General features: G+C 42.3%; 1 protein-coding gene and 1 long non-coding RNA gene across 2 annotated transcripts in view; one reads left to right on the top strand and one right to left on the bottom strand.

Moving 5' to 3' along the window:
- The first annotated feature begins 6,839 nt into the window (after positions 1–6,839).
- The window catches only part of xylt1 (xylosyltransferase I), a 121,415-nt gene continuing 102,150 nt past the window's right edge, over positions 6,840–26,104 (top strand). Inside the window, exon 1 of the mRNA XM_056410165.1 lies at positions 6,840–7,183. Within this exon, the coding sequence (XP_056266140.1) occupies positions 6,863–7,183 (321 nt within the window). The 5' untranslated portion in view covers positions 6,840–6,862. The remainder of the gene's footprint in view (positions 7,184–26,104) is intronic.
- On the bottom strand, positions 18,160–19,673 carry LOC130190661 (uncharacterized). The gene is made up of 3 exons (XR_008831009.1): positions 19,517–19,673; positions 19,300–19,388; positions 18,160–18,322 (listed from the first exon to the last, which is right to left on the bottom strand). It is a non-coding gene; the product is annotated as an uncharacterized LOC130190661 (long non-coding RNA).

Below are 26,104 nucleotides of genomic sequence, written 5' to 3'. Positions count from 1 at the left end.
ACCTCAAAGTCTTATATTTAGGTAAATATAATAAATTAAATATAAAGCAGTAGGGTTATATCTGAGAGACAATTGGGAGGTCAAGGGTCAGTCTGCAGAGTATGCGTGTGTGTGCATCTGTATTTGTGTGTGTGGGTGTGTGTGTGTGAGTGTGTGTCTCTGCCTGTGTGTGTATGTATGTGAGTATCTGTGTGTGTGTCTGAGTGTGTGTCTGTGTGTGAGTGTGTGTCTGTCTGTATGTGTGTGCGTGTGTAAGAGTGTGTGTGTGCGTGTGTAAGAGTGTGTGCGTATGAGAGTGTGTGTCTGTGTGTGTGAGTATGTGTGTGTCTCTGCCTGTGTGTGTGTGTATGTATGTGAGTGTATATGTGTTTCTGTCAGTGTGTGTGTGTGTGTGTGAAACGATGTATTAGTTTGCATGCATATCAGTGGAAGTTGAAGGTAAATCATGTTTTATTAACAATTCCCAAATTATTTCCCAGATTTTTCCGGGTACCTGCTCTTTTTGTTTGATGAGAAGTAAAAACGCCTGTAAATAACCCCATGAAGGGTTTATTGTTTTGAGTTGTTTGACTGTTTAGCATTTTCCTTATTGATTTTGATGTATGCCTTTTATATTGTATTGTTTGAATAAATATAGACGTTTTATACTACTTCCGCTTAACAGATAAATCGGACTTTTATTTTGAAAGGTTAAAAGGAAGCACACTTTTTTTTAGGTTAAAATGCGAACATTATGGTTTAGATTACGGACAGATGTGCATTTTATAACAAGTTTAATCGTTGATTCGACCGGTATGGGGCTAACTCCGTTAAGGTGGTGATAGTTTACGAGTTTTAATTAATGTATTGTCACCTAAAGAAAGAAAATAATGGAGCGTCACCAGCAGTAAGTCTTCACGCCAATTCATATGATCCGTTACAACGCTTATTGCTGTCATAATACGCAGGCGAAACAACATATATAACATAATAATAAATAAGACTAGAGGACGCTTTTTACAATTCATAACAGCATTGTAGAAAAGAGAGATAACAAACGGCAAAGATACGTTGATCAGAGACGTATTTGTTATTATAATACGTCAAATACAAACGTAATCTGGAGAGAAATACGTTTCAGTCAAACGTAATTTGGAGAGAAATACGTTCCAGTCAAACGTAACTGCAAATTGCATTTTAGGTCTGGGGGAACGTAATTTTTGTGATACAGGGTTGCCCGACTGCAGTTCCACCGAGTCGTTCAGCTCATTGTTTTATATTTTCTGACCAACTGTACACTACTAATAATAATCCATTTAATTTATAAACTGCTTTTTAACCCTCCTATTACCTTTGGGGTCAATGATTGACATATTTTTTTTCTTCATATTTCATGACTTTTCCTAATTTATTGGGGACAACTGGGAAAACATAAAATTCACATGATATGTTTTCAATGTCCTGAACACAACTTGTACGCATCGGTGTTCTTTGGGGTCAATTTGACCCCAGGCTGTTTTTCACTGTGTAAAACATATAAGAAATATCAACTTTTTTATTTATTTAAAGGGCTATTTAGGTATCAACAAACAAACATAAAGTACCTCACACTTAAACTTGGGAAACAATATTAATTCTAATCATTTTCTGGAGGTTTTAACTGCTGGGGTCAAAAAGGGTAAAATATGTTAGTAAATTTGAAGGTAACAGGAGGGTTAAGGTACTCAAAGACACTTTACACAAGCAATTCAGGATTAAGTGTCTTGCTCAAGGACACATCGACTAAGGCGGGGATTGAACCGCCAACCCCCTGATTGGAAGACAAACCCGCTAACTACTAACCCACCTGCCCAGAAACCAACCAGCAGACACAATGGCGGACATAGCTACAGTGAACTATAGTGAAACGTTTAGCGTTTAGCAGCGAAGTCGGTGGAAACCAGAGCGAAGCCAAATGGAGTGTGAATATTTGACTTAATTCACCAGGACAAATCCAAATGAATCCTAATGTTGCTCGGTAATGTGAGAGAGAGTTCTTTGGGAAATTGTAAAGTGAAATTATTTTATGGGGTTTAAGTAGAAATACTTTTATCGTCATCTTACATGTAGTTATATACATATATGAAATGTATTCTCTGCATGTAACCCATCCTTAGTTATTAAGGAGCAGTGGGCTGCAGCCCGGGGAGCGACTGGGGGTTCAGTGATTTGCTCATGGGCACTTCGACATGCATTTAACCGACTACCCTGCAGTTGCAGGACGACCACTCTCCCCACTGAGCTACAGCCCCAAGAGATGATTATGGAATATCTGAATGGTTGCCAGAAACGCATATCCTTTGGGTCAGTCAGTGGACTCGGATGATAATTGGAGCAATTGTAGAGGCTCCAGCCTGTCAGCTCCCACTAACTGAGTCTAGATCTGTGGTTCTCAACCTTTTTTCAGTTGTGTTCCCCCTGTGAAATATATTTTTCAGCCAAGTACCCATTAAAAAAAGATGTAATACACAGCGCTGTGCCATCAGTGTCTGATTTAATACAGAATATATACAATTCAGTTTCGGAACTAAAATGTATATTTGAATGAGAATGTATTAAAAGACTATTTTGAATGGATAATATTAAATATTTATTTTTTACAAATCTCACGCAACCCCCTGGAGTACCTTCACGTACCCCCAGGGGTACACATACCCTCATTTGAGAACCACTGAGCTAGAGATCTCCTTGTATTCTGAGACTCACCACCAGTACTCGTCAAGGAGCCATGAAAATCAAAATTAAGTTTCTTATCAAAAAAGTGCATCTTCATCTTCACGCTTTATTGAAGTATTTTGCAAAAGTGAAGAAGATCACCATTCCTGGCATGTTGAATTGTGTCCATACACTAAAATACTATATGTTAATGTGATACTTCTCAATTTACAGATTGACCACACACACACACGCACACACACACACACACACACACACACACGCACCTACATTATAAATTTGTTGATTTTGAAAAAGCAACAGTGCATAAAAAAATATTTCACTCACGCAAGTTTAGAAGTTTCTCACTTTTATTCACATTTTATTATGTATGAATAGTATTTCAAACAGCAAGCTTAATACAACCATTATAACAGAGCAAATGTCTAATTATGTTAGTTTAAATCATTCTTTGTATTGAGGGATAAGTAACAGTGGAAGTGATGCGCGATGCTTTCAGAGGTGCGCACTGAGCCGTGGTGAATGGTGTGAAGCAGCTCTGACACCTTTGGAGGCCTCTGATTGGCTGATTCAGGGCTTGACGGAGAGCTATTTTGGTTGACATCGCTCCGTGTAGTTGCCGTCAGGACTTGGGTCACAAGTTTAGATTTAGCTGCAAGTTTATTTAACACTTCGTATAAATTGCCTCGGTCCTGCTACTTCAAATAAATGATTGACTCGTGAGTTTAAGTTTATTCCTAAGTGTATTTGTTATTCGTTTTATAACTGTCAAAAGATTGGCAGCATCGACATCACCCGGCACCTGTGTAAAAAAAAAAAAAAAAAAAAAAATCAATTATCTACCAGAGAAGCTCCCTCCATCTGTTACTCGAGGTGTTTTGCTGAAAGTTTGATTTGACAAAACGTTATTTATAAAGCTTCCTACACAAACTCTCAGCGAGTGGTAGACGAATTCCTTTCAGTGTGAATGACATCATCGTTTTCAGACGTCTTGTAGTTTTTTCCTATCGACAACAACAGATTGAGACGCAAAATTAGAGACAGGATATTTGTCTTCTGGTTTTTCTAAAATAAGTAAGTATCGCGTGTGAAGACGCTTTGAATCCTCGCGTGGCTTCTTCTCAATGCTCCGGAGATTATTTGAGCTCGGCTATTCAGTTTCATGGAGACCAGAGTGAACGTGTGGTCGGTTGAAGCACTAAGAGACAAAATGACTAAAATGAATAAATGAATAAATAAATAAAAAAATGATAAATAAATAAAAATAAAAAAAAATAAATAAATAAAAATATAAATATAAAAATAAATAAATAAAAAATAAATAAATAAAAAAATAAAAAATAAAAAATATAATAAATAAATTAAATAATCAATATAAATCAACAAGAAATCTAAAAATATCTTTTCTTTAAATTATTTTCTTTATTTATGTATTTCTTTATTTATTTATTATTTGTATATTTTTATTATGTTTATTCATATATTTGTGTATGATTCAATGAGCGTATTCAAATGATTGTCCGTCTAAGTGTGATCTGTGTAAAGCATGATTGATCACATGAGTGTGATGCACCTGGTGTGCTGCCTGGCACCCTCCTGCTCTCACATGCTGCACGTTGACTCGCTAGCAGCACTTTATTAGAATCAGCTTGCACAGACAGCTTTTATCAATTCCTTACAGTCCAGTCAGAAACACGAGACTCAGTGGAGTCTGGTCTTTGGAATCTGAATCTGGTCTTGAAGACTAGGAATCAGGACGCTTGTCTTTCTGGTCTCAGTCGTGTCACCATCAACTGTTCTTGCAACTGAATTTACTCCATTATGAACATTAAAATACTGTAGAATGGAGTAGAATGTGTTGCGGTGTTCACTGTTGTTTGTAGGCTGGGTATAAACGGTAACTATCTATAATAAACTATAATAGGGTGACCCAGGGCCATGACCTAAGACGAAGTTTAATAAAAGTTATGAATCTAACTACGAGTCAAATTGACGTAATTTTATCTTTAGGAAATAATTAACTCGTTGTCCTCCTAGATCCTCCAAAATTTAATTATATCTCTCATGTTTAGCCGAGAGCCAGACGTCAATTTCCAAAGAGCATTTCAAGAGTCTGCCGAATCCACACAGCCACAGCGGCCACATGCCCGGAGCTCAAAGGTCAAGCAAAAGGTCCCGCGGACCTCAGATCAGACTCCTTATTATGATATCATGCTGAATCTCGATAAACCGACCACTCAGACTTGATTTAAAAACTCGCTGAAGGCTGAAAAAAAATTAAATTACATTCCGTGACCAACAGTAGTATTTAGTATTTAGAAGATACAAGAACATAATATCGCTGTTCGTCTACAGATCCCAGTTTTAGGATCGATTTGCTCTGTCCTGCTCTGTGACTTGACCAATCCTGTTCAACTGTGAATGAGGTTGACACCGCCAGCTCAATTGATACCGACACGAAATGTCACACATAAATAAATGAAGAACATGTGGTGACAACATAAGAGATATAATAAAGAAATGAAGAAGAGAAATGTAGAAATATTTATTTAATGATGTCCTGATGAGTTATAACTTATATTTATTAATTTCTTTATTTATTGTATTATTACATTTATTATTGTATTTATTTATTTATGTATACATTTATTTAAGCATTTATTTATTTATTCTTGTATTTATTCATGCATTCATTTATTTATTTATTTATACTTAAGTCATTTTGAGTCCTCCATAGATGGGATCCTTCAGGGCCGCGTTTAGGATTCAAAGAAAGGGGGGGCGACATGCCAGGGTGTGTCCGAAGAGACAGACTTTCAGGGTCTTAGTGATATGTTATGCTAATTTAGACAATATAACTGAGATAAAGATGAACTAGTTCAGTGACAAATATTCCATTCATTGGAGGGACAACATTTTATAATAATATCTATTGTCTTGTTTCTGGAAGCGATGGAACAATTGTTTATATGTTTTTTAACCACAAGTGACTTTTTAGCTGTGACTTTTGACCTGTGTCCTCGTATTGTAATTTATATATTGTTGTTGTATTTGTGTTTGTTGTTTCATGGACCCATTAGTCTGGAATAAAGAAATATCGTGGCGTCTTTAACAGTATCTCTGAGCATCGGGGTGAACAGCTCCGCCTGACAGTTAGCCGCCGAGGAGCGAGAACAAGGCTCACCCAAGCAGGGCACATCTTCTGACCACCAGCTCCACCACACAGCTGGAATAACAAATACTTTTAGGAATAATCTTAAACTCATGAGTCGATCGTTTATTTTAAGTAGCAGGACCGAGGCAATTTATATAAACTGTTAAAATAAACTTACAGCTAAATCTAAACGTGTGACTCAAGTACTGACGGTAACGGAAACAAAAAAGGACTCGCGTGACGTCGACCATATATAAAAGCTCTCCCTCAAGCACTGAATCAGCCAATCGGAGGCCTCCACTCATTTTTCCTTTAAGTTTTCAGTTGGGATGCAATCATCGGGTGTAAAAAGGGAAACTATCTTCCCAACGTTAGATGAGCCCTAAACAAATACCACGGGGGATGTTTGAATTAGTCCAAAGGATGCTTGAGGCAATATTACATCATGGGATGCGAAAAAAAAATCCTGGCTTCCTTCCCTGTGTGTGTGTGTGTGTGTGTGTGGAGCCCTAGAGGCCCCTAATAACACTGCTGTTCTCTGCCTTGTAATAATTATATCAAGCAATGCAAATTAGGACATTTGCAAAATAATGTGGTCATAATCAAGAGTCCTCCTCTTGGAAAGATGGAAATGTGCGGTCTGATTCGTCTCCAAGAGACAGCACGGCCTGGCGCATCACACACACACACACACACACACACACACACACACACACACACACACACACACACACACACACACACACACACACACACACACACACACACACACACACACACACACACACACACACACACACACACACACACACATAAACACACGCACACACACACTTTCTCTCCACACGGTGGCCCTGTGCCTCTCCTGCTCGTTTCTCCTGCTCGCCTCTGCTCAGCCTCCCCTCCTCCTCCCTCTCCTCCTCCTCCTCCTCCTCCCTCTACTTCCACTCCTTCCTCCCGTCGCGCTGCGCACAGACGTCGCTCCTCCAGCTCCGCGCAAGCACGGGGCGCGAAATGATGGTTGGCGGCTTGTGCGCTCGCAGGCTGGCCCGCCGGTCCCGGTCCGCCCTGATAGTGGCCCTCACGGTGCTGCTGGTCCAGACGCTGATCGTGTGGAACTTCAGCAGCCTCGACTCCGGCGAAGACCGGGAGAACGGAGGCGTCAACGTGCGAGAGAAGAGGGACCGGGTCGCGGGCAACAAAGCCGCCGCTGCCGCCGCCGCCGGCAGCGACTATTTCCAGCACGGGGGGGTCCAGCAGCAGCAGCAGCAGCAGCGGCGGCGGCATCTTTCCCCACCGCCGGGGAAAGGGACGTCTCGACACATACAGCAGCCGGTAAGATGCGACACATATGTAGTCATATCATCTCCACGCGAGAGAATGAATAGAAGGAGAGTCGCTGGGGGGATGGAGCGGGCGCAGGTCAAAACGTCTCCAATGTGCGCTTTTATTATTGGGGAGGGGGAAAAAAGCCCACGGCAGGGCCTGAGAATGAATAAAATGTGTTATTGTTGTCACTTGAACGGAGGGAAACAAATATGATGTCTCTTCTTTTTTTTTTTTACTCCGAGCATCCTCAGCTAAGAGGACCCACACTGCGCCGTTTCAGCCAAGACAGGAGCTGAGTATGAAATATGAACTCGGCGTGTAGTTCACTCCAGGTGCGAAATGAGATGCACAACAAGGGGAGGATCCCCCCCCCCCCCCTAAAAAAAGAAGAATATAGTAGCACGAATAGCAGATCTGAGGATGGAGCGGTCCTGGTTTCTACGTGTTGTGTAGTGCAGCTGCATGGTGACATCTGAGCGGCCACGTTGAAACATCATGTCGTTTGCAGAGTTGCTTTTTTGCTGAGTTTGCACATATCCGTGTCGTCTGTCGTGTGCACAAGACCGTGGAGCCGGCGTGAGCAATGCATTGTGGTAAAAATAAAAAAAATAAAAAACCAGCCTGTTGGACCTGGAGTCCACTCAGAAGGCCGAGAGCAAAAGATCTCCAACAGATCCCAACCAACGCACCGGTAGCCTCCGCCGTCACGGTGCCCTGGAGGCGACGCACCGACAGTCCACTTCTGTGGCTTCGGTGCAGCGTCGTGATTAATTCACCCCAAAACCTTGATCCCTGCAATAATAATCAAGCTTCTTGTCTAGGCCCGCCCGAAAGAAATCGGCCCCCGGTGGTATGCAGCCGACTCCTCGGCCGCCATGCGACCGGTAGATAACCGTCTTTCACGTGGTACGCCGAGGCCTCCGTCACTCTGAGACGTGCTCCGTATCATCATCGTTATCTCGTCTCCTCCGCAGGTCCTACGGTGACTCACTGGCTTCCTGTTTGCCCCACCTGGTACCCGTAACCCGGGTTAAGGGTACCAGGTGGGACAAGCCAGTGAGTATATGTGAGTTCCTCGACAGTCTGAGAATCCTCGCAACAAGCGTCCCCCCGTAATCGTCCTTCAGGGGACTCGTTAAGCGACTTTACACCATATCACTTTCGGGTTCCCCCGTTATTGTTTTGCTGCATTATTCCTCCAGGAATTAGCAATGTGGTGACATATATACATAACGGGGGGGGGGGATCAGTGCCTATTCACGCTGCGTCAACACCGGTTTGTCCAAAATGTGTTTGGCTGTTAAAAACACACACAGCGGATCTGCACTCGTGACCTTTAAAAATAAAAAAATGAAGGAAAAAAAAGGTCTTTCATCTGTCAGTCAGACCGGTCAACCAGTTCTGTGGCCCCGCCCCCTTCTCACATTCAACTGGTCGCTCCGGGCCACATGCATTCCCCCTCAAATGGTTAATCACTGTATTTTCATTATTTCGGGTGGTGTGTGCGTCTGTGTGCGTGTGTGTGTGTGATGCATAAGCGTGCCAACTGATGCTATATGAAGCAGCACTTTGATCCGGAATAGAATGAGCCAGAAGCCACCGTGTGACAATAAGCAGTGTTTCTGTGTAATAACTTGTGTTGGATGGAGTTGTGCGTACAGCTTCTGGTGTGTCATCGCGGGCTACAAGTTGTCGTTAGCGGTCTCCTGTTGTGTCTCTTGAGGGAAATGCTGCCAGAGAGCAAAGAGGTTTTTTCTTTCTTTCTGCCACACACCACAGCATGTTGTTCACATCTCCACATGCCTCGTGTTTCTGGATATAGAAGCACATGAATGACATTATGTTGTCTGTGAGTGTTAAAGGGACAGTTCAACCCCCCGAAACATGACTATATATTGTACTTCTTACCTGTTGTGCTATTCATCCAGATTGTTAGTTGCCTGGTTAGTTTCCATATATAAATGTGGACCACATGGCACTCAGCTTGTGGTTCTTAAAGCACCCCAAATCATGTTTAAACTGAAAAGCGATGTTTCTTTTCACTGTATTTTTTTAATCTTAGGGTGTACTGTCCCCTTAAATCATGTCTGTACCTGTTGCACATTACCCCATCAGAAATATGTCTGTATTGTTTTGCCTGATATCAGTTTATTACATGACATAAAGCATCACAATTATTACTAATAGGTGCTTATTTTAAAAAAATACGGTGAAAAGAAGCATCACTTTTCAGTTTATTTTTAGAACCATGTTAAGTACCCAACGTGGTTCTTCTTAAAGAAGAAAAGAGAAAAGTGATGCTTCTTTTCACTGTATTATTATTTATTTTAGGGTGTACTGTCCCTTTAAATACCTGTTGCACATTCCCCCATCAGAAATATGTCTGTCTTGTTTTGCCTGACATCAGTTTATTACATGACATAAAGCATCACAATTATTACTAATAGGTGCTTATTAAAGCCGTCTTGGTGCACAAAAACACAGTTAATTTGCCAGATTTAAACAAACCGACTTCCAGCAGGAGGCTGAGTCAGACTTTTTTCTTTTTTTTAAAGCGTCTGGCTCCGAGCTTCACATCTGGTCATCAGCGGTTTTCTTTCCATCTGCTGCTGGTAGTCATTCACTGTCCTGATCCCCGTGTTCCCAGCGGGTCGCCAGCTCACACATGTTGTAAAGAGTTTCCTGTTAGTCATGGGATTGTAACATTACCTCTGATGTACACTTTTTCCATCGCACACACAGTTTTTGTCTAATGGTCTCCATTCGGAAAAAGATTACAATCCATCCGAGAATGCACGTTTACTACAGTTTGACACGCTTCCACAGCATCGCAGTGATTATGCATACATGACATGCTGAACCAGGAGATATCGTACGTTATTTAGAATCATACAGATGTACGAGTCAGTTATTTGGGCTGTGTTGGCTGTGGTGCAGAAGCAAAGAATTGAGTGTCAGTAGATATTATATATATATATATATATATATGTGTATATATATGTTTATATACAGTATATATGTGTGTTTATATATATGTATGTGTATATATATATGTGTATATATATATGTCTGTGTATATATATGTGTGTATCAGGGCTCCAGACTGCGACCAAATGGTCGCATTTTGCGCCTAAAATTAGACACAGTGCGAGTAAATTTTTCATCAACTCGCGCATGCGCGACCAGTAAATTAGCAGATTTGTTATTTTTTTGTTGCTGACAAAACTTGTTCTACACTTCAGCCCACTATAGTTAGCGGTAATGCCTGAATGACTGGTTTGCTAACCGACATTAACTCCAGAAGAAGAAGAAAGGAGACGAAAACAGAAGAAGAAGGCTGGCCTGTGTGTGAGAGCGGGGGGGGGGGGGAATGATTGACAGCGGGAAGGGGGGGGGATGACCACGGTTATAGGCTAATGTGTGAAAAGAGGCGGGTCTTGGGGGTTATCACGCGAATCCAAAGATTTTACATAGCGGTGTCTCCTGTGGACAATGGCGAAGCGGACTATCAGTTCGTACTTTCTTCCTAAACCTAATGATATAGAGAAGACAAATCCCGAGAATGAGTCCGACTCAGATTGTGAGGAAACGGTCGTGGCGAAAAGAGGCAGGAAATTCAGCTTTCGCGATGAGTGGCTGCGCGAGTTCACCTGGCTGAGGTATTTCAGGGAGACCAATTCAATGAAATGTAAATTCTGCTGTCGATTCCCACAACATGCGGGGAACACGAAATGTGCTGATAAGACTGGCACTACACAATTATAACATGACACGCTGATCAAACACAACGCCAGTCTGAAACATAAAATGTGCCGCGACCTGTGCAATGAAAGTGCAGCTCCACTCCCAGTCCATTTAGAAGACAAGAGGCTGCTAACCAGTGAGCCGAGGAGGCCGAATTCAGGGCTCTCAAGTGTCACGCATTGAGCGTGACACTCACGCATTTCGGTCTTAAGTCACGCACTCCCGCCACACATCGTATTTCTTACGCTCAAAAAAACTCTCGGCTATTTAATGTTTTAATGTGCCGCAGCGCGCCAACATGAGCCGCGCTGCCCTCACCGTGGAGGAATCAAGCGCTCCCCTGGAGTTCTGCTGTGAGGAGCCACTTATCAGCCAATCAAAAAAAAGAAATGGGCTACACAATAGCCAATCAGAAAACAACCCGTATCTGGGTAAGATTCAATCCAGCAACCAATGAAAATATAGCATCCTGGAATTGCGCGCGACTGACTAATATCCGAAAATTGCGTTCTGGGGGGGGGGGGGGGGGGTATTTATCAGTAAGTAAAAATGATGGGAACACTTTGCAAGTCGATTTATAGTGTGCGCCCCTAGATTTTCTGCTTGCGCCCCTAACATTTTAAGTTAGGGGCCACTGTGCTCCTAGTAAAAAAAGTTAGTCTGGAGCCCTGTGTATGTATATATATATATATATATATGTATGTATATATATGTATATATATATATACATACATATATATGACTAGAGAAGTTTGTAGAAGATATTAGCTTTGTGTTTTTTTCTCCCCAAATGCGACTGTAAATATCCTGATATTAATGTTCTTTATTCATATTGGTGGCAACTTCTACGAACTTCAATCAAAGTATTTGAAACTGTGATTCAGCATATGCTTAGATTATATGAGCTCTTAGATGAAGACCATCAGAATTAACATTCATGGAATATAAAAGGAAACGTTGCAAAAAAAACCCGCTTCAGTCCCTCTGGGATTATGGTTTTTTACCGGTAACAACGCACCCGCAGTGCACGTGTTCTTCATTTGTGAGCTCTGCTGAAATCCTTTGTTACTACGAGTCTTTCCCTCCAACCACCACGACGTTGTCTCATCCCACAGTGACCACGACCACCGTGCCGACTCACACTCACCCCCAAAATGATGTTACGGTACACGGCGCGTACGTAGACGCAGGGGAAGCGTCCGCACAAAGACACCCCCGCGTACACATTTACAGCTACACACTCACATTCCACGCGGCGCAATTTCCCTTTTTTTTTGTTCACAGTTTGAACGCATCGGCATGAATCCCATTTTCGTTTTTTGTAACGATCCGGTCGAGAATTCCAAATTTCTTCTAAACACAACAGGTCTGTCTTGCGCTCCACGGAAGGGCTTTCATAAAGTGCACTGTCACTCTTATCTATTGTATTACGTCGTTCCGCCGGCAGACAAATTTGGCAATTGTCGTTCGCTCCGCTAACGTAAAAAACGGAGTAAAACAAGCTGCGCCGAGCAGATTGTCCTCGACAACAATGTTCCTGAGGAGTAATGTGAGGAAGTATTTTGGACTCGACACAATGGATAAAATCAATGTTGGGGGGGGGAACAAACGGAGTGTATTTGACTTACATCCAATCCTCTCCATTAGTGTACACAGCTACAGGCTATATACGTGTGTTTCATTCAAATTAATTAGTTACTTCCCTTTTCATTCAAACTTTGCCATTATTTTGGTTTTATTCAACACATGAGAGCATAGAAGCAGTCTGGACATGGGCGTCAGAGAGAGAGAGAGAGTTATGACATAAAACAAAGGAATCAAACCCACGGCCTCATGGTTACATGTCGTGTGCGTGAACCAATCGACTTCCAAATTTTGATTTTGTTCTTGACAGCGTCAGGCTTACTGCAGGTTACAGGGGAGTATTATAAAAGAGTGGTGTGACTTTATATTTTGAAGGCCACCCTTCTCATTATTCATTCCCTCGGAGTCTTTTCTTTCACTGTGGAACAAAAACCTCCTCCGTCACCTTTTTCCCCCGACACCCCGAATGTGTCAGATTCTTACAATGCGTTCTTGGACCAGTGCAGTTCGTTCCAACAAAACCAATACCACACCACGTGCCAGTCACCACCGTCTGCTGGTTTCCTTGTGTCATAGCAAAGCCACTTCAGCGGTGGTAATTGGCAGGTAAATCGTCCTCTCCTCGAAAAGTAAATGGTCTTGGACTGTGTGAGCCATCTTGCTTTAAACAGACCTTTTGAACATACATAATTACAGCCCAGAGACACTGTGTGATTTAACTATTTCAAATGTCCCGATCATTACATCGATAAAGTTTTACTCTGTAAAACCTGTAATGAGGGAAAAGTACGGCCTGCCCATAGGTCCGTCCATCTGTCGGGATTTGGCAAACGCAGAACTTCTTTTTTTTTAAAGTGCCGTCAGTCTCGGAGAGAAATAGGTGGGAAAATATTCAGATCTGAGGAAAAGGAATTACGGCCCCTCAGACTTGAAAGAGACGCATCGAGAACCGCCGAGACTCTTTGATGATGAAGTGCAATTTGTATACAGGACGCCATCCTCCTTCAAAAACCTGCAAGAGGAAACTATTTTATTAAAATCACAATGCAGAATAATGAGGAAAATGTCAGCGGCAGTATAGAATCTAAAGAAACGTCAGACTGCGTATCGAGTTTGCGGACTGAAAGTTTGGGTATTGTGGAGTTTTAATGGTTTCTATATATACTTGCACGTGTAAATGAGAGTCTATGTTTTAAATTGATACATAAGAAAGATTTGACAATTAATAAGGGATATTCTGAAGAATATATTGAGGAAAACAGGAGAAAGTATGATCACTGTTATTGTAACTGTAATTGCACGATGTTTTATGGTTATCCTAACTATGCTATGACTAAAGTATGAATTAAATGTATTGATTCTGGGATGTAGTAGGTTAAGTATCCTTTAGAGATCGTAAAAACAGGCAGAAGAATCTTTTATTTTGAAGCCATCTTATTTTGAAAAGTCTTCTTGGAAATCGGAAGTGAAAAACGGCTGGCGGTCTTTTTCGGAAAGCCTGGCCTCCCTCGTAGCGGTTGGCTAATAGCATGCTAGTGTCATTTGAAAGGTTTCTGACCGCTGCCTAAACTAACCAATGGAGCCGCCTTACGCTCGGCGACTGAATTTAGAATAAAAACTCTTTGTAAGTAAGGATGGGTATCGTTTGGGTTTTTTCCGATATCGGTGCTAAACCGGTATTTTTAAACAATACCGGTGCCTAAACGGTGCCTTAAAAAAACAAAAAACACACAAAACGATGATTGACAATGACGACATTAAAAACCTCTTAGGCCATATAAAAGCCGTTCTCAAGGCCGCACTGACAAAAAACAGATATCAGACTGTTGCGGTTGTAGCTCATATTTAAGCTAGCTCGTAGCTAGCTTAAACATGGTTAGAATGGCTAATTTATTATTTGTTGCCCTACTTCATGAATGCAAGACTTGCAATTAACATCACGGTACTAATCTGAGTTCAGGCTGCTCTTGTCATCATCGGTCTCCACGTTTTCAAGGGGACCGTATTGGCAACGGTTTTCGGTACCCAACCCTATTTATAAGACGCAAAGTTGGTCTCTCACGGGGTTGCGACGGACAGAAACCGTTAGCTAACCATGGGCTGTGGAAACAGAATCACGGTGGTGCTGAACGTACTGCCGGCCTCTTCCGTGTAACCCAACTTACAGCACAGCCTCTCTCTCTCTCTCTGTCCTCTTCTGTCTCTCTACCGCCGGCTGTGTGGAAAGCAGAAGAGTCATTTAACTCTCCAAGTGTCATCGATGTTAGAAAATACTACCAACACACTCGGGAGCAGGCGTGACTCTCACAGTTCTGCGCCGTAAGTCTACTCGTGTTATATATTTAATAGGGCAAAGGGGTAACTGCGTCGTCAAGTTTATAGCAAACAATGTGTTGAGGGGGTTTCACATCAGAACAATAACTACAGTAGAATCGTAATGTAGTGCTGCCATGGATATCGGGGCTGGTCTGGTTCAAAATGTCCGCGCTAGAACATTTCAGGTCCACTTTCAGTTATTTTCTGATACTCGTGGCTACAGAAGCGAGGGGTATTGTAAAACGTGTGAGCGCTTCTCTTTGCCAACTCAATACTTTGCCACTAAAATGAATCAGCCCCAGTTGGTTCCAGCTTCTCATATCGGAGGAGTTTTCTCTGCTTTGTATTATTGTACATTAAATATAATGATTTTTTACGCCGTTGGTCCGACATGACAAGCAAATTGAAGATATCACGTTGTTCTTAATTTCTTACGAGGACTTTTTTCTCTATTTTCCGATAAATCTTATGAACCTAAAGATGAATTATGATCACGACGGTCCTGCAAAGTCAACATGGAGCTGTTCTGTAACTAATGAGCGTAAAAACTCACTCAACATGAAGTCATTACCTCATGGTGTTTTGCATCATCTCACAAGTTCTTCCAAAATCTCTCATATAGGTTTGATTTTTTTTCTTCTGCATCCCATTACATTATGAACATACAGTACATGTTCTAACAGAAGCCATGTCTGGAAGGGGAGACGATCAAGTCGGGGCACAGCACAGAGTAATATGCATGTCTGAGAGGGGCTTAACAGACACACCGTTTACGATCCTTTCTCCTCAGCCAGACTGTGTACACGGCTGCACGGCTGCATGTTATTTGTGCCCAGCTGGATGTCTTTGAATGCCTCGTCTGTAAAACTGCAAAATCAAAGATCACAAGTGTACCGTTCATCTCCCTCCCATCTAAATCTATTCAAACACAACTCACCATTAACACCAATTAGAGCTGCATTGCTCTGTGAACCCCCCCCCCCGCTCCACACACACACACACACAATCTTCCCCTCATACTCTCATCAATCCCGGCCGATACAGATGGTTTCATTCCCCAGCGCATTAATAACGCATCATCCAGATGAACGGAGCCATATAATACCTTGCGTTGCCAATAATCCCAAAGGTAAGAGGCTTAGCAGCCCTGAGAGAGAGAGACATCAAGAGAGAGAGAGAGAGAGAGAGACTGATAGGAAGGCTGGTGGGGAGCGGAATTAGTTTTATCTGAAGTTGGGTATCCATGTTGATATTAAGTCGGCGCTAAAGGCCGCACACACAGACTAGACCATCAGCGTGTGGAGGGTCATTAGTCCAATGGGCTAACTCCACTTGCTGTTGAGTAGGTGCGAGGCTCTCCATTTAAAATAGATCCATCCTGGATTCTCATAAATCGAGATCAGTGCCAGCTGCTGTAACACATCGTACTGGAGTTACGGAACGTTGATGTCATTATCACGTTGAGCTGGCATATTAAAAAAAGAAACTTCGTGAGAACGTTTTTCTCTCAAAGCACACTTTTGTAAATTCATCACAGATTATTGTGTGTGTGAAGATTCAGCCTCTGAATGTGGAGGAACACACTGGTTTTTTAGGGGTTTCAGATGGGTCGTCATATCGGGGTCCTCGGGTACAGTTTACAATACTTAAAAAGAAAACATGAAATATCTTGTGAGTAAGCATGATCGGCTTATTTATTTTTTTAGCCCATGCACACCGCATGTGTCTTCAGCCTAATCTGAGCTAAAAAAACACAAAAGAATTTAAAGCCCCTGAAAACTCCCAATCAGCTTCTTATTATAAGCCACAGTTTCCCACATAAACACAAAGTAATTTTTATGGTTATTTCCCAATACGAGTCACACGCCTGTGCGTTTGTCCGCGCTCTCTCCACAGGTTCCAAGTGGATGGGGCTGAGTTGGGAGAAGAAAAAAAAGGTGGCGTCAGGTATTCCTGTGCAACTATCACAGCAATTCCTAAATCGGATCTTAACGACAGCATCAGGACTGTTTTTGATTTGCTGATTCCCCACGAGCGTGAAACATAAAAAATAACTGCAGCTAAAATACAACCTCGGCTAACACCAATCTTTATTTATAACCCGGCAGTTGTTAAAAATGTAGCGTTTTAATAGATTAAAACAAATTATGTACACTGTAAAATGTAATAAGTTAACTTTACTTGAAAAAGGTGAGGAAACCGATTGCCTCAAATTTTCTAAGTAAAGTAGCTCAATAATTTTAAGTTCTTAAAACTAAAAATAAATGAGTTTTGGCAACTGATGTAATTGGAGTAAACATAAGTTCAGTCAACTCATAATATGTCATTTCAGACAACTTAAAAGATACGAGTGAAGGTAACTTAAAATCTTGAATCATGTAATAAGTTGACTTTACTTGAAAAAGGTGAGGAAACCGATTGCCTCAAAATGTCTAAGTAAAGTAGCTCAATAATTTTAAGTTAAAAAAAAAAAAATAAATGAGTTTCGCAACTGATGTATTGGAGTAAACATATAAGTAAGTCACTCATAATATGTCAGTTCAGACAACTTAAAAAACGAGTGAAGGTAACTTAAAAATCTTTAGGTATGTAATAAGTTGACTTTACTTGAAAAAGGTGAGGAAACCGATTGCCTCAACATTTCTAAGTAAAGTAGCTCAATAATTTTAAGTTCTTAAAGCTAAAAGAAACTAAGTTTAGGCAACTCATGTAATTGCAGTAAACATTAGTATAGTTAACTTAACAATTATTAGTTACTAGGTTAACTTAAAAAAGACAACTTAAAAGATCCAAGTTATATTAAGTAAACAGGACTAATAAGAACTAGTTAACTTTACTAGTCAATGAGATCCCATTACTTAGAAATAGTGAGGAAACCGATTGCCTTAAAATGATCAAGTAAGCTGAACTAAAAACTGTAAGTTGTTGAAACAAAAGAAGGAGAACAGTTACAATGGAAGACAACGTTTATTTAGAAGAAAACACATGTTTTAAAACTCAAACAACGTGCTTAAAACGCTGAACATGTTGCCAGATTAGGTTTTGTAACGCAGAAATATGATGATCACAGCGTTTCGCATTTGCTAAATTTCACGACAGAAAAACAACAAAACAGACATTTTCTAGAAAAGAGTTCAATTGGAGATAGAAGGGTGAAGTTCTCGGGCCTGACTGCACATCATGAACACAGTCCCTTATGGCATCAGTAGATATTTGAGTGATTGTAGTTTAGGGTTTTTGGTCCAAGTGAGAAGCACTCTATGAATAAATTCAGAAGGTGTTCCTCACTCGTTGAGGATATTCCAAATTCAGGGTAAATAAGTCCAAGAGTAGCCACACGGCACAGGGAAGATTATCACGGTCACCCATCACGACTGTTCCTCCCAAAACGATGGCAGTAGTTGTAGACTCCAGGTCCAGCGAGTGAGGAGGCCACAATGTCTTCAGCACCGTCAGGGTCCCAATGGAGGTGTGGGACACGTCCAGAAGGTCATCAGAGTCCTAATAACAAGAGCAGCATAAAAAACACAATTATATGTCAAATTTCACGTTGCATTTCTATGGTAGAACACACAATGGTTACTTGGATTCTGATATTATTAGATAATCAAGTGAAAGATGCTCAGGAGTGAGTGCGATGATTAATTCATTGATCATGTGATTCACTGAATGATTGCAAAAGCTAATAATAAAGAATATGAATTATCATATTTACAAATAGGGATATTTGAATGGAACAACAATAATAAAGCAAATGTAAAAAACAGAATGTAGAAGGGCCTGAGAACAGGTCGATGCAGTTGCATCACAACACACCCCGATCAGGACCCGTTCGTGGCTTCTGCTGTGTTTCCATAGGGTCAAATCGAAGCTTCATGCCATTCTAAACTCACACCTTCAATAAAGAAAGACCAACGTTTAATACGTGGGCAACCAACCATATTCGTGGTAAACATCCACATTTCTTTGTCACTGCTGCTTCTGGGAAATGTGCTCCTACCACAGGAGGCTGAACAGGTACCTACCATCTTCAGCCGTCACACCTGCATCATATTGGCTGCTCCTGAACCTCCTGTGGCAGGAGAGCGAGCATATTGCCCAAAAGCAACAAAGAAATAGCGATAATGTTACAAGTGAAAACCCATTTTTGGTAACAGGAGATATTAGTAGAACCCCTCTACCATCATGCAGACATGTGAAGGTGTACAGATGCCCATTTAGGTGTGATATGATTTGTAATTTTTTATTTTGAAGGCCTTTGGGTTTTGAATGGGGCGACTAGAGAGCTGCAACTGGACCTGACTGGAAAGACGGGAGATCCCACTAAAAGGCCCCAATCAGGGATAAGTGAATCAAAAAGTAGAAGCACTGATTGGAAGAGAAGTAGCCAATACCAAAAGATTAACAGGCAGAACACATGAGATAGATTGGGCATCCTGTGGTGTGGAATTAAATAATTTTGACTAAAGTCTACTTACAAATTCTTGAAGAAGTCTGCGTTGTCATCTCCAAGGATGACGGGAGAGCCACGGAGGACTGCTGTTCACCTCCCAGTCACATCTGTACTCTAAAAAAACATTTTAAACACACACAATTCACAAGTGTTAAAGGACAATCATTTGACAGCTCTGCATGCAATGCTGTGACACTACTTTATTAACCACATAAAGAAAAATGACTGCTTGAGAAACTTACCCCAGGTGTGACTTGTTGCAGATATTGAAGTTTCTGTCCGACACTTTCCCCCTCTGGGTTTTGAACTTCTCCAGGAAGCGAGGAGTGTATTTGTCGAGATCTTTGAAGAACTCTGATTGCAACTCAGATTTTTGCTTGATAAGCGACAGAACTCAGCCAGAATTGAACGGAAAGAGAAATAAATTAATATTTAGTCATATTAGACCTACAGTAAACACATTACAACATACTACATCACACTGGGCAGAAAACTAGTGGCTTCTAGATTGAACAGATTTCATCAGCTCCCCTCATCGTTCCTTCATGGTCGTCACAGGAGACACTCTGTGTGAAGACATGGACTCAATCTGGCAACGCTTCCATGTGTTATGCAGTAGTGTGTAAAAGAAAATAAGCAATACTTACAATTCATTGCCAGGTTTTTCAAAGCCTACAAAAGAAACAACAAAAGCAATTAGTCAAACTGCAAATAACTCCTCGTCAAGATGCATTTTACGGCTAAAAAGCCATCAGTTTAATGGAAGATTTCACAGACAAATATGATTACAAATGCTTATCCTAGATATAGATAGATAGATAGATTGAAGTCATAAATAGTCTGTAGGGAGGTTGGCAGGGAGCTTAGTTTCAAACTTGCTATTGGTTATAATGGATGTCATTTCCATTAAATATCACAAAATAAGAAATGATGTTCAAGTAAAAAATAAAAAAACGTTGTACCACATTCGCTGTGGCCGAGAAGTTCTCCATCATACGGTTGTGGTTGAATTAGTCCTCGTTACTGTAGTGTTATGGAATAATAGGGTTTTGAGCCCGTTGTATCTCCAAGTATCTTTATTAGCTTAACCATACATAACACCGTGACTGACTGGATTCGGGGAACTCCAAGAGCGGACTGACGACTGTACACGCCCCCCCTCTGATCACACATGCCTTCGTATCACTCCGCATGTCTATAAAGTAGTACCATTACATTACAGTTACATTCAACCTAACATTGCATTCACTCTTAACTCAGTGACAGTAGCGTTGTGTAATTTTTTAAACTAAACTTTACTATTACATTTTACAGTGTACTTTAGGGAGCGCATGTTTTTATTGGATAATGGAACATAAGTGAATCTCCTTTTTAGGTGTAATCTGACATGATGAGAAGCTGCACTTGTACATTCCCATCAGGTTGTCTTGCCTGAAGTGTCGGGCACACATCCTCTTTTGTTGCACAGTCTTCATCCCTTCTTCACAGTGATACTGTATCTATAGCGTCTCTGTTGTCGCCCTGCGGCGTTCAACGGGAATAGACTTCCTTCGGGGATCATTAGACAGTAGGGAGTGCGTTTGTCTCTCGACCGTAATGGTCGCATCTCGGCGAGAGAAAAAAAAAACACTCGACGGCCTCCTTCGCCGGGGGAGGGGGGGGGGATTGCCCACTTGAAAATCGCTGTGGCGCCTGGAAGCACTGACATGCAACACGCTGAGCCACATGTAACACCCAGATGCACATGAACATGTAATCACACCCACGCAGACTAATGACAGCGAGCGCGAGCCACCGCCTCGCTATCTCCTCCTCAACACGCCATGCAATGCTAATCCCCATGTATTGTGTTCCTCTAATAAGACGGGGGGGGGGGGGGGGGATGTGACGGAAACAGAACCCGAGTGTACGCGGCAGGCAGGATGGCGATGACACGTCGGCTGGGCCAGAGATATGGGCGATCCGGCCTGTCAGGGAAAGCTTTTGTCCTTCCAGAACCTGCGGAGCAGGAGAGGAGAGGAACTGACAGCTTTTCTTCTTCTTCTTCTTCTTCCTCCTCTTTTTTTCTTTCTTCCATCTCGCCACTGGAGCTGAATGCCAACAGCCGAGAAAGACTTGTCTTTATTTGTGATTTAGAGAGAAAGTGAGAGGAGATAGAAAAGAAAAGGGAGATATGGAGACGGGCAGAGAAAGAGACGTAGAAAGCTAAAGGAAGAAATACAAAAAAAGATAAACGCCTCATCCCTTCTACAAATCCGACGTCGACTCAAATCCCGGCGTAATCCTCGAGGGGGGAACCCGGTTTGGTTTGAAGGCTTGTTAGTGTAGCAGGAGACTGGCATTGGCTGTGTGGTTGGAGGCCGGTTCTTGGAAACGATCCTGCGAGTCCAAAAGGCCTCCGAGCATCCAGGGATCAGGTCTGGAATTTTCCACCTCGGTTGGTGAAGTTTAGGATTTAGAGGTAAACTGATGCCAAGACACCGATCAAGCTGGTTTTATCAAGCATCTCTAAATAGGAGCTCTGATTTTAAGAAATCTGCCCAGTAATCCCAGTTCTCCACTGCCTCTTACAAACAGGTTGTGTTTCCAATGGTTTACATTTCCACTTGCTTCTGCTCCACATTTCTCTGTATCCTCCACATCTGGATAACATTGTGCGGCCGGCGCTTTAAAACGAGACGGACTCGGGCAAAACAGGCCAATGGTATCATCATGAATGCAGACAAGTGTGGATACAATGACGTGAGAGGCTTTCACAATTTTCCATTTCATATACTGGTCGGGTATCGAACATCAATGCTTGTTTGGGACCTACCGACATTTTGCACCGAGGACAAACTGTCAAGATCTGTAACCGGGCATCAAAGTCTTTTTGCTTTTGTTAATCTAATTGGCTTATTACAGTAGAAGTTCCTTTATGTATACTTCTGTTTGGACACCATTTAACATTTGGGAACTTCTTTTGTTTAATGCACACTTTTCTATTGGTACCAACACTGGAACCAACATTTTTGGGTTAAAATGTGGAGGAATATACATGTTTACGTTTTCTCAAACGAAAGATAGAAAAAAGGTTCAATGCAGCATAAAACCTGCAGTCATTGAATGAAGCTATAACAAAAGTAGAAAACTCATGTTTACTGTGACACTAGATGCATGCGGGCTGTGTGTGTGTGTGTGTTTGTTTATGTGGGTATGTGGGGACCCATCACCAGTATAAGACATTACCACCTACCCTGCGTGAGTGCCGGCGAGAGTGTGTGTGTGTGTGTGTGTGTGTGCTATGAAGATCCTATACAGTTGTTATGTTTAACTTTGTAGCATAACTCCGTAGCGTAACTCCGTAGTGTAACATTGTAGTGTAACATTGTAGTGTAACATTGTAGCCTAGCACACACACACACACACACACACACACTCTTCAGCGTCCCCTCGGTGCTGAAGGTGCACATCTCCAGAATGTATTAAAGTCTGAAAATACTCTTCCTTCCTACATCACAAAAAACACTCACACACACAATCTCTCTCTCTCTCACACACACACACACACACACACACACACACACACACACACACACACACACACACACACTTTGAGAGTAACTAAAAAGGATAAAACTCTGAAGCACATGAATAGCAGCTCCTCATCTGGAAGCAGCGGGACCAGCCGGAGAACTCAAACCCTCATTACTGAACAGGTGTCTTCTCCACCGCGGTGCTTTCACTTCCTGTCCGTCCTTCCTGTCGGGCTCCACGCCGCCGAACGCCTCGAGGGAGGCGGAGCTCACGGCGAAGTCTTAACGCAGACGCAACGCTGACAACATCAGCAGCCTTCTCCTTGACTACTTCCTCCCCCCTCATTCTTCATCCCTGCACGCTCTCGCTCATCAACTCCACGGTCGTCCTCTTCGTTTCCCTTCTTCTTCTCCAATCTCGAGTCTGGGGGGGGGGGGGGGGGTCTCACCGCGCCGGCTGAGTTGCTCACCGGTCCTCCAGCCGCCGGCAGGCTGCCCAAATCAGCTTCAATGAGGAGCCCTGCAGAGGCTGTCGCCGCCGGGGAGAAATTGCCGCTGTAATTGAGCCGCGTGATAATAATAACGTTCTTCTCTCTGATTCCTACCGGCGGTGAATCATTAGTATCATCATCATCATCATCATCATCGTCATCGTGCCATCACATCAGCAACGCTCGGCAGACGCTTCCACCACCGGAGTTGACCCGCTCTTTCTCAGATTCTCTCTCTCTCTCTCTCTCTCTCTTTCTCTCGTCAATTGCCCTCCTTCCACTTATTTTATTCCCATCTCCTCTCTCTTTCTCTTTCTTTTTCCTCGCTCTCTCTCTCCGACCTCGCCGCCATACTCGCTCCTCTCATCCGTCGCCAACCATCCTTTCCCCCCACCCCCGTTTCTGTTTCCATTCGATTGGACGGCTTGCCTCGGAGGTGTACGGACAAACGACAATGTACGAAGAAAAAGAAAGAAAGTGGTGTGAGTGCGTAGATGGAGGGGGAGGGGAGGGGAGAGGGGGTGGGGGTGAGAGAAGATAATTAGGATGGGTGATTGTGTGAGCACAATGTCAAATGGCTTTTTGCGACGTACTTAAGGCGTTCGTGCTTCTATTGCGTGAAACGGGAACGCTTGTTCATTTTTTTTGGGTTCTCGTTTGATATTTTTCTTTTCTTTGGAAAGCGATCCGAACGCTTTGAACAATGAAGCCACAAGCGTTCCCTCTCTTTCTCTCTCACCGTCTCCATTCTGTTGCCACAGATTCGCTTGTTTACGCATTCCCCACATACACTTTCTTCAATAGGATAGCATAAAAGTCTCCGTGTTTCCCTCAATGCAAAAAAAGTTAGGGAATAATGTGCGTTCATGTTCATCTAAATGTGAGCAAGGATGAGAAAGGGGAATACTTTTATGTTTAAAAGTTGATAAAATGATGAATAAAGCTGAAAATAAGTTTTGGATGTGTAAAAAGAAACAACTGAGACACAAAAAAAATGAGAGGGAGGATTAATCGAGACACCGACTGAGATGTAAAGAGAAAAGAAGTTAACGGGAGTGCTTGCCAAGGCGGGTTATAGACTTGTTTGTGTTTGTGTGTGTGTGTGTGTATGTGAGCTACCAGTAGCAAGGGAGTGTACACATGGCTTTCAGTGGTTTAAACATCCTCATGAGAATTGCCTTTCCACAGAAGAGAGGCCCATTAGGAAAATCATTGACTGCATATTGGTGTCAGCACTCTATTTGGATGTGTGTGTGTGTGTGTGTGTTCAAACAATGAACAATACCGCTCTTTTTTTCCTCCGTCCCTCCACCCTCCCAAAGGGCCAGTTTAACTTTAAGGAGGGGCTAAGGGCTTTTTTTTACCTCTCTCTTTGTCCTCGAGTTTCTTCACCGCTGTGTGAGGGAAATCTGGCAAATAGGCCGCCGACATTCTTTTTATGTAACTCAGTTTACCCACAGTATAAAATGATTATGCCTTCTTTTTTTAATTTTTATGGAGGGCCAAGTAGATCCAACTGCAGTCCTCTGGGAACATTCCACCAATGGTTTTGTGAGGTGTGGCTGCTTTCATGGAGCTGAAATATACCATATATGTATATATATATATATATATATATAATATCAAGTATAGTGTGCGGATGTGCGACTAAGTTAGTGTGTTCAATAATAATAGCCTCCTGCACATATGCTCATGTTCCCGAGGTACATACAGAGTATACAGACATAATTGTCTTAACTGCTGAGGAAGAGATTTGGTCAAGGCAATTATAATTCAGCCAGGGCACATCTGCTTGTTGAGCACTCAGTCTATTTGCCTAAAACACACAAATGACTGTAATTTAACGGCAGTTGAGGAGAACTGTAATGAGTTGCTCACTATTTTTGCCTCATGTGAGCGTTTTGCTCAAAGTTGGGAAGAATAATCAAAGGAATAGGACGGTATTTTCCCTGGCACGATATGTCCAGTGGCAGTAATGGAGATTAATGAGAGGGAGGTTTATTAGCTTCTCAAAACTACCCTTGTGCTACCCTTTATTTTTTTATTTTTCTTTGGAATATAGCTTATATATGACTTGCTCAAATGATTCCATTTGACCCCTGATGGGGAGGTTGGTGGCTAGAAAAAACAAACATGTGCAGTGATTCATTGTTAGGTTCACATCGTGTTTCTCATTCAAGGAAAAAGTTGAACATTAGTTCATTAGTGGGTCGTAGAGTTCCTGGGAGGCGAGTTATTCTGCACGCCTGCTGGTCCCGGCTAACGGTAACTAGCTCTCCTGCTGCTCCCGGCTAACGTTAACTAGCTCTCCTGCTGCTCCCGGCTAACGGTAACTAGCTCTCCTGTTGCTCACGGCTAACGTTTACTAGCTCTCTCGCTACTCACGGCTAACGTTAACTAGCTCTACTGCTGCTTACAGCTAACAGTAACTAGCTCTCCTGTTGCTCACGGCTAACGTTGACTAGCTCTCCCGCTGCTCCCGGCTAACGTTAACTAGCTCTCTCGCTGCTCACGGCTAACGTTAACTAGCTCTCCTGCTGCTCCCGGCTAACGGTAACCTGCTCTTCTGCTGCTCACAGCTACGGGTAACTAGCTCTCCTGCCGATTTCCACACAGATCTGTTGTTCACAATGGAGCGTCATCAGGGGAGACACAGGGGGCACAAGAGTGATAAACCACAGGTGTGCAGTACACCGGTTTGCACATGTTTGGCTGCGTGTGACGCATTTTGTTGTTGTTCCCAGGTGGGGTAAATGAACTGATAAAGGAAACGTGATATCGGATCGGTGCGTAGACTTGCATACTTCCTGATTGATAGGCTACC

Source organism: Pseudoliparis swirei, chromosome 24, assembly GCF_029220125.1.
Source record: "Pseudoliparis swirei isolate HS2019 ecotype Mariana Trench chromosome 24, NWPU_hadal_v1, whole genome shotgun sequence".
In the NCBI taxonomy this organism is placed as follows: Eukaryota; Metazoa; Chordata; class Actinopteri; order Perciformes; family Liparidae; genus Pseudoliparis; species Pseudoliparis swirei.
Note: the sequence above shows the minus strand (reverse complement) of the source record. Positions and strands in the feature narration are given on the sequence as shown.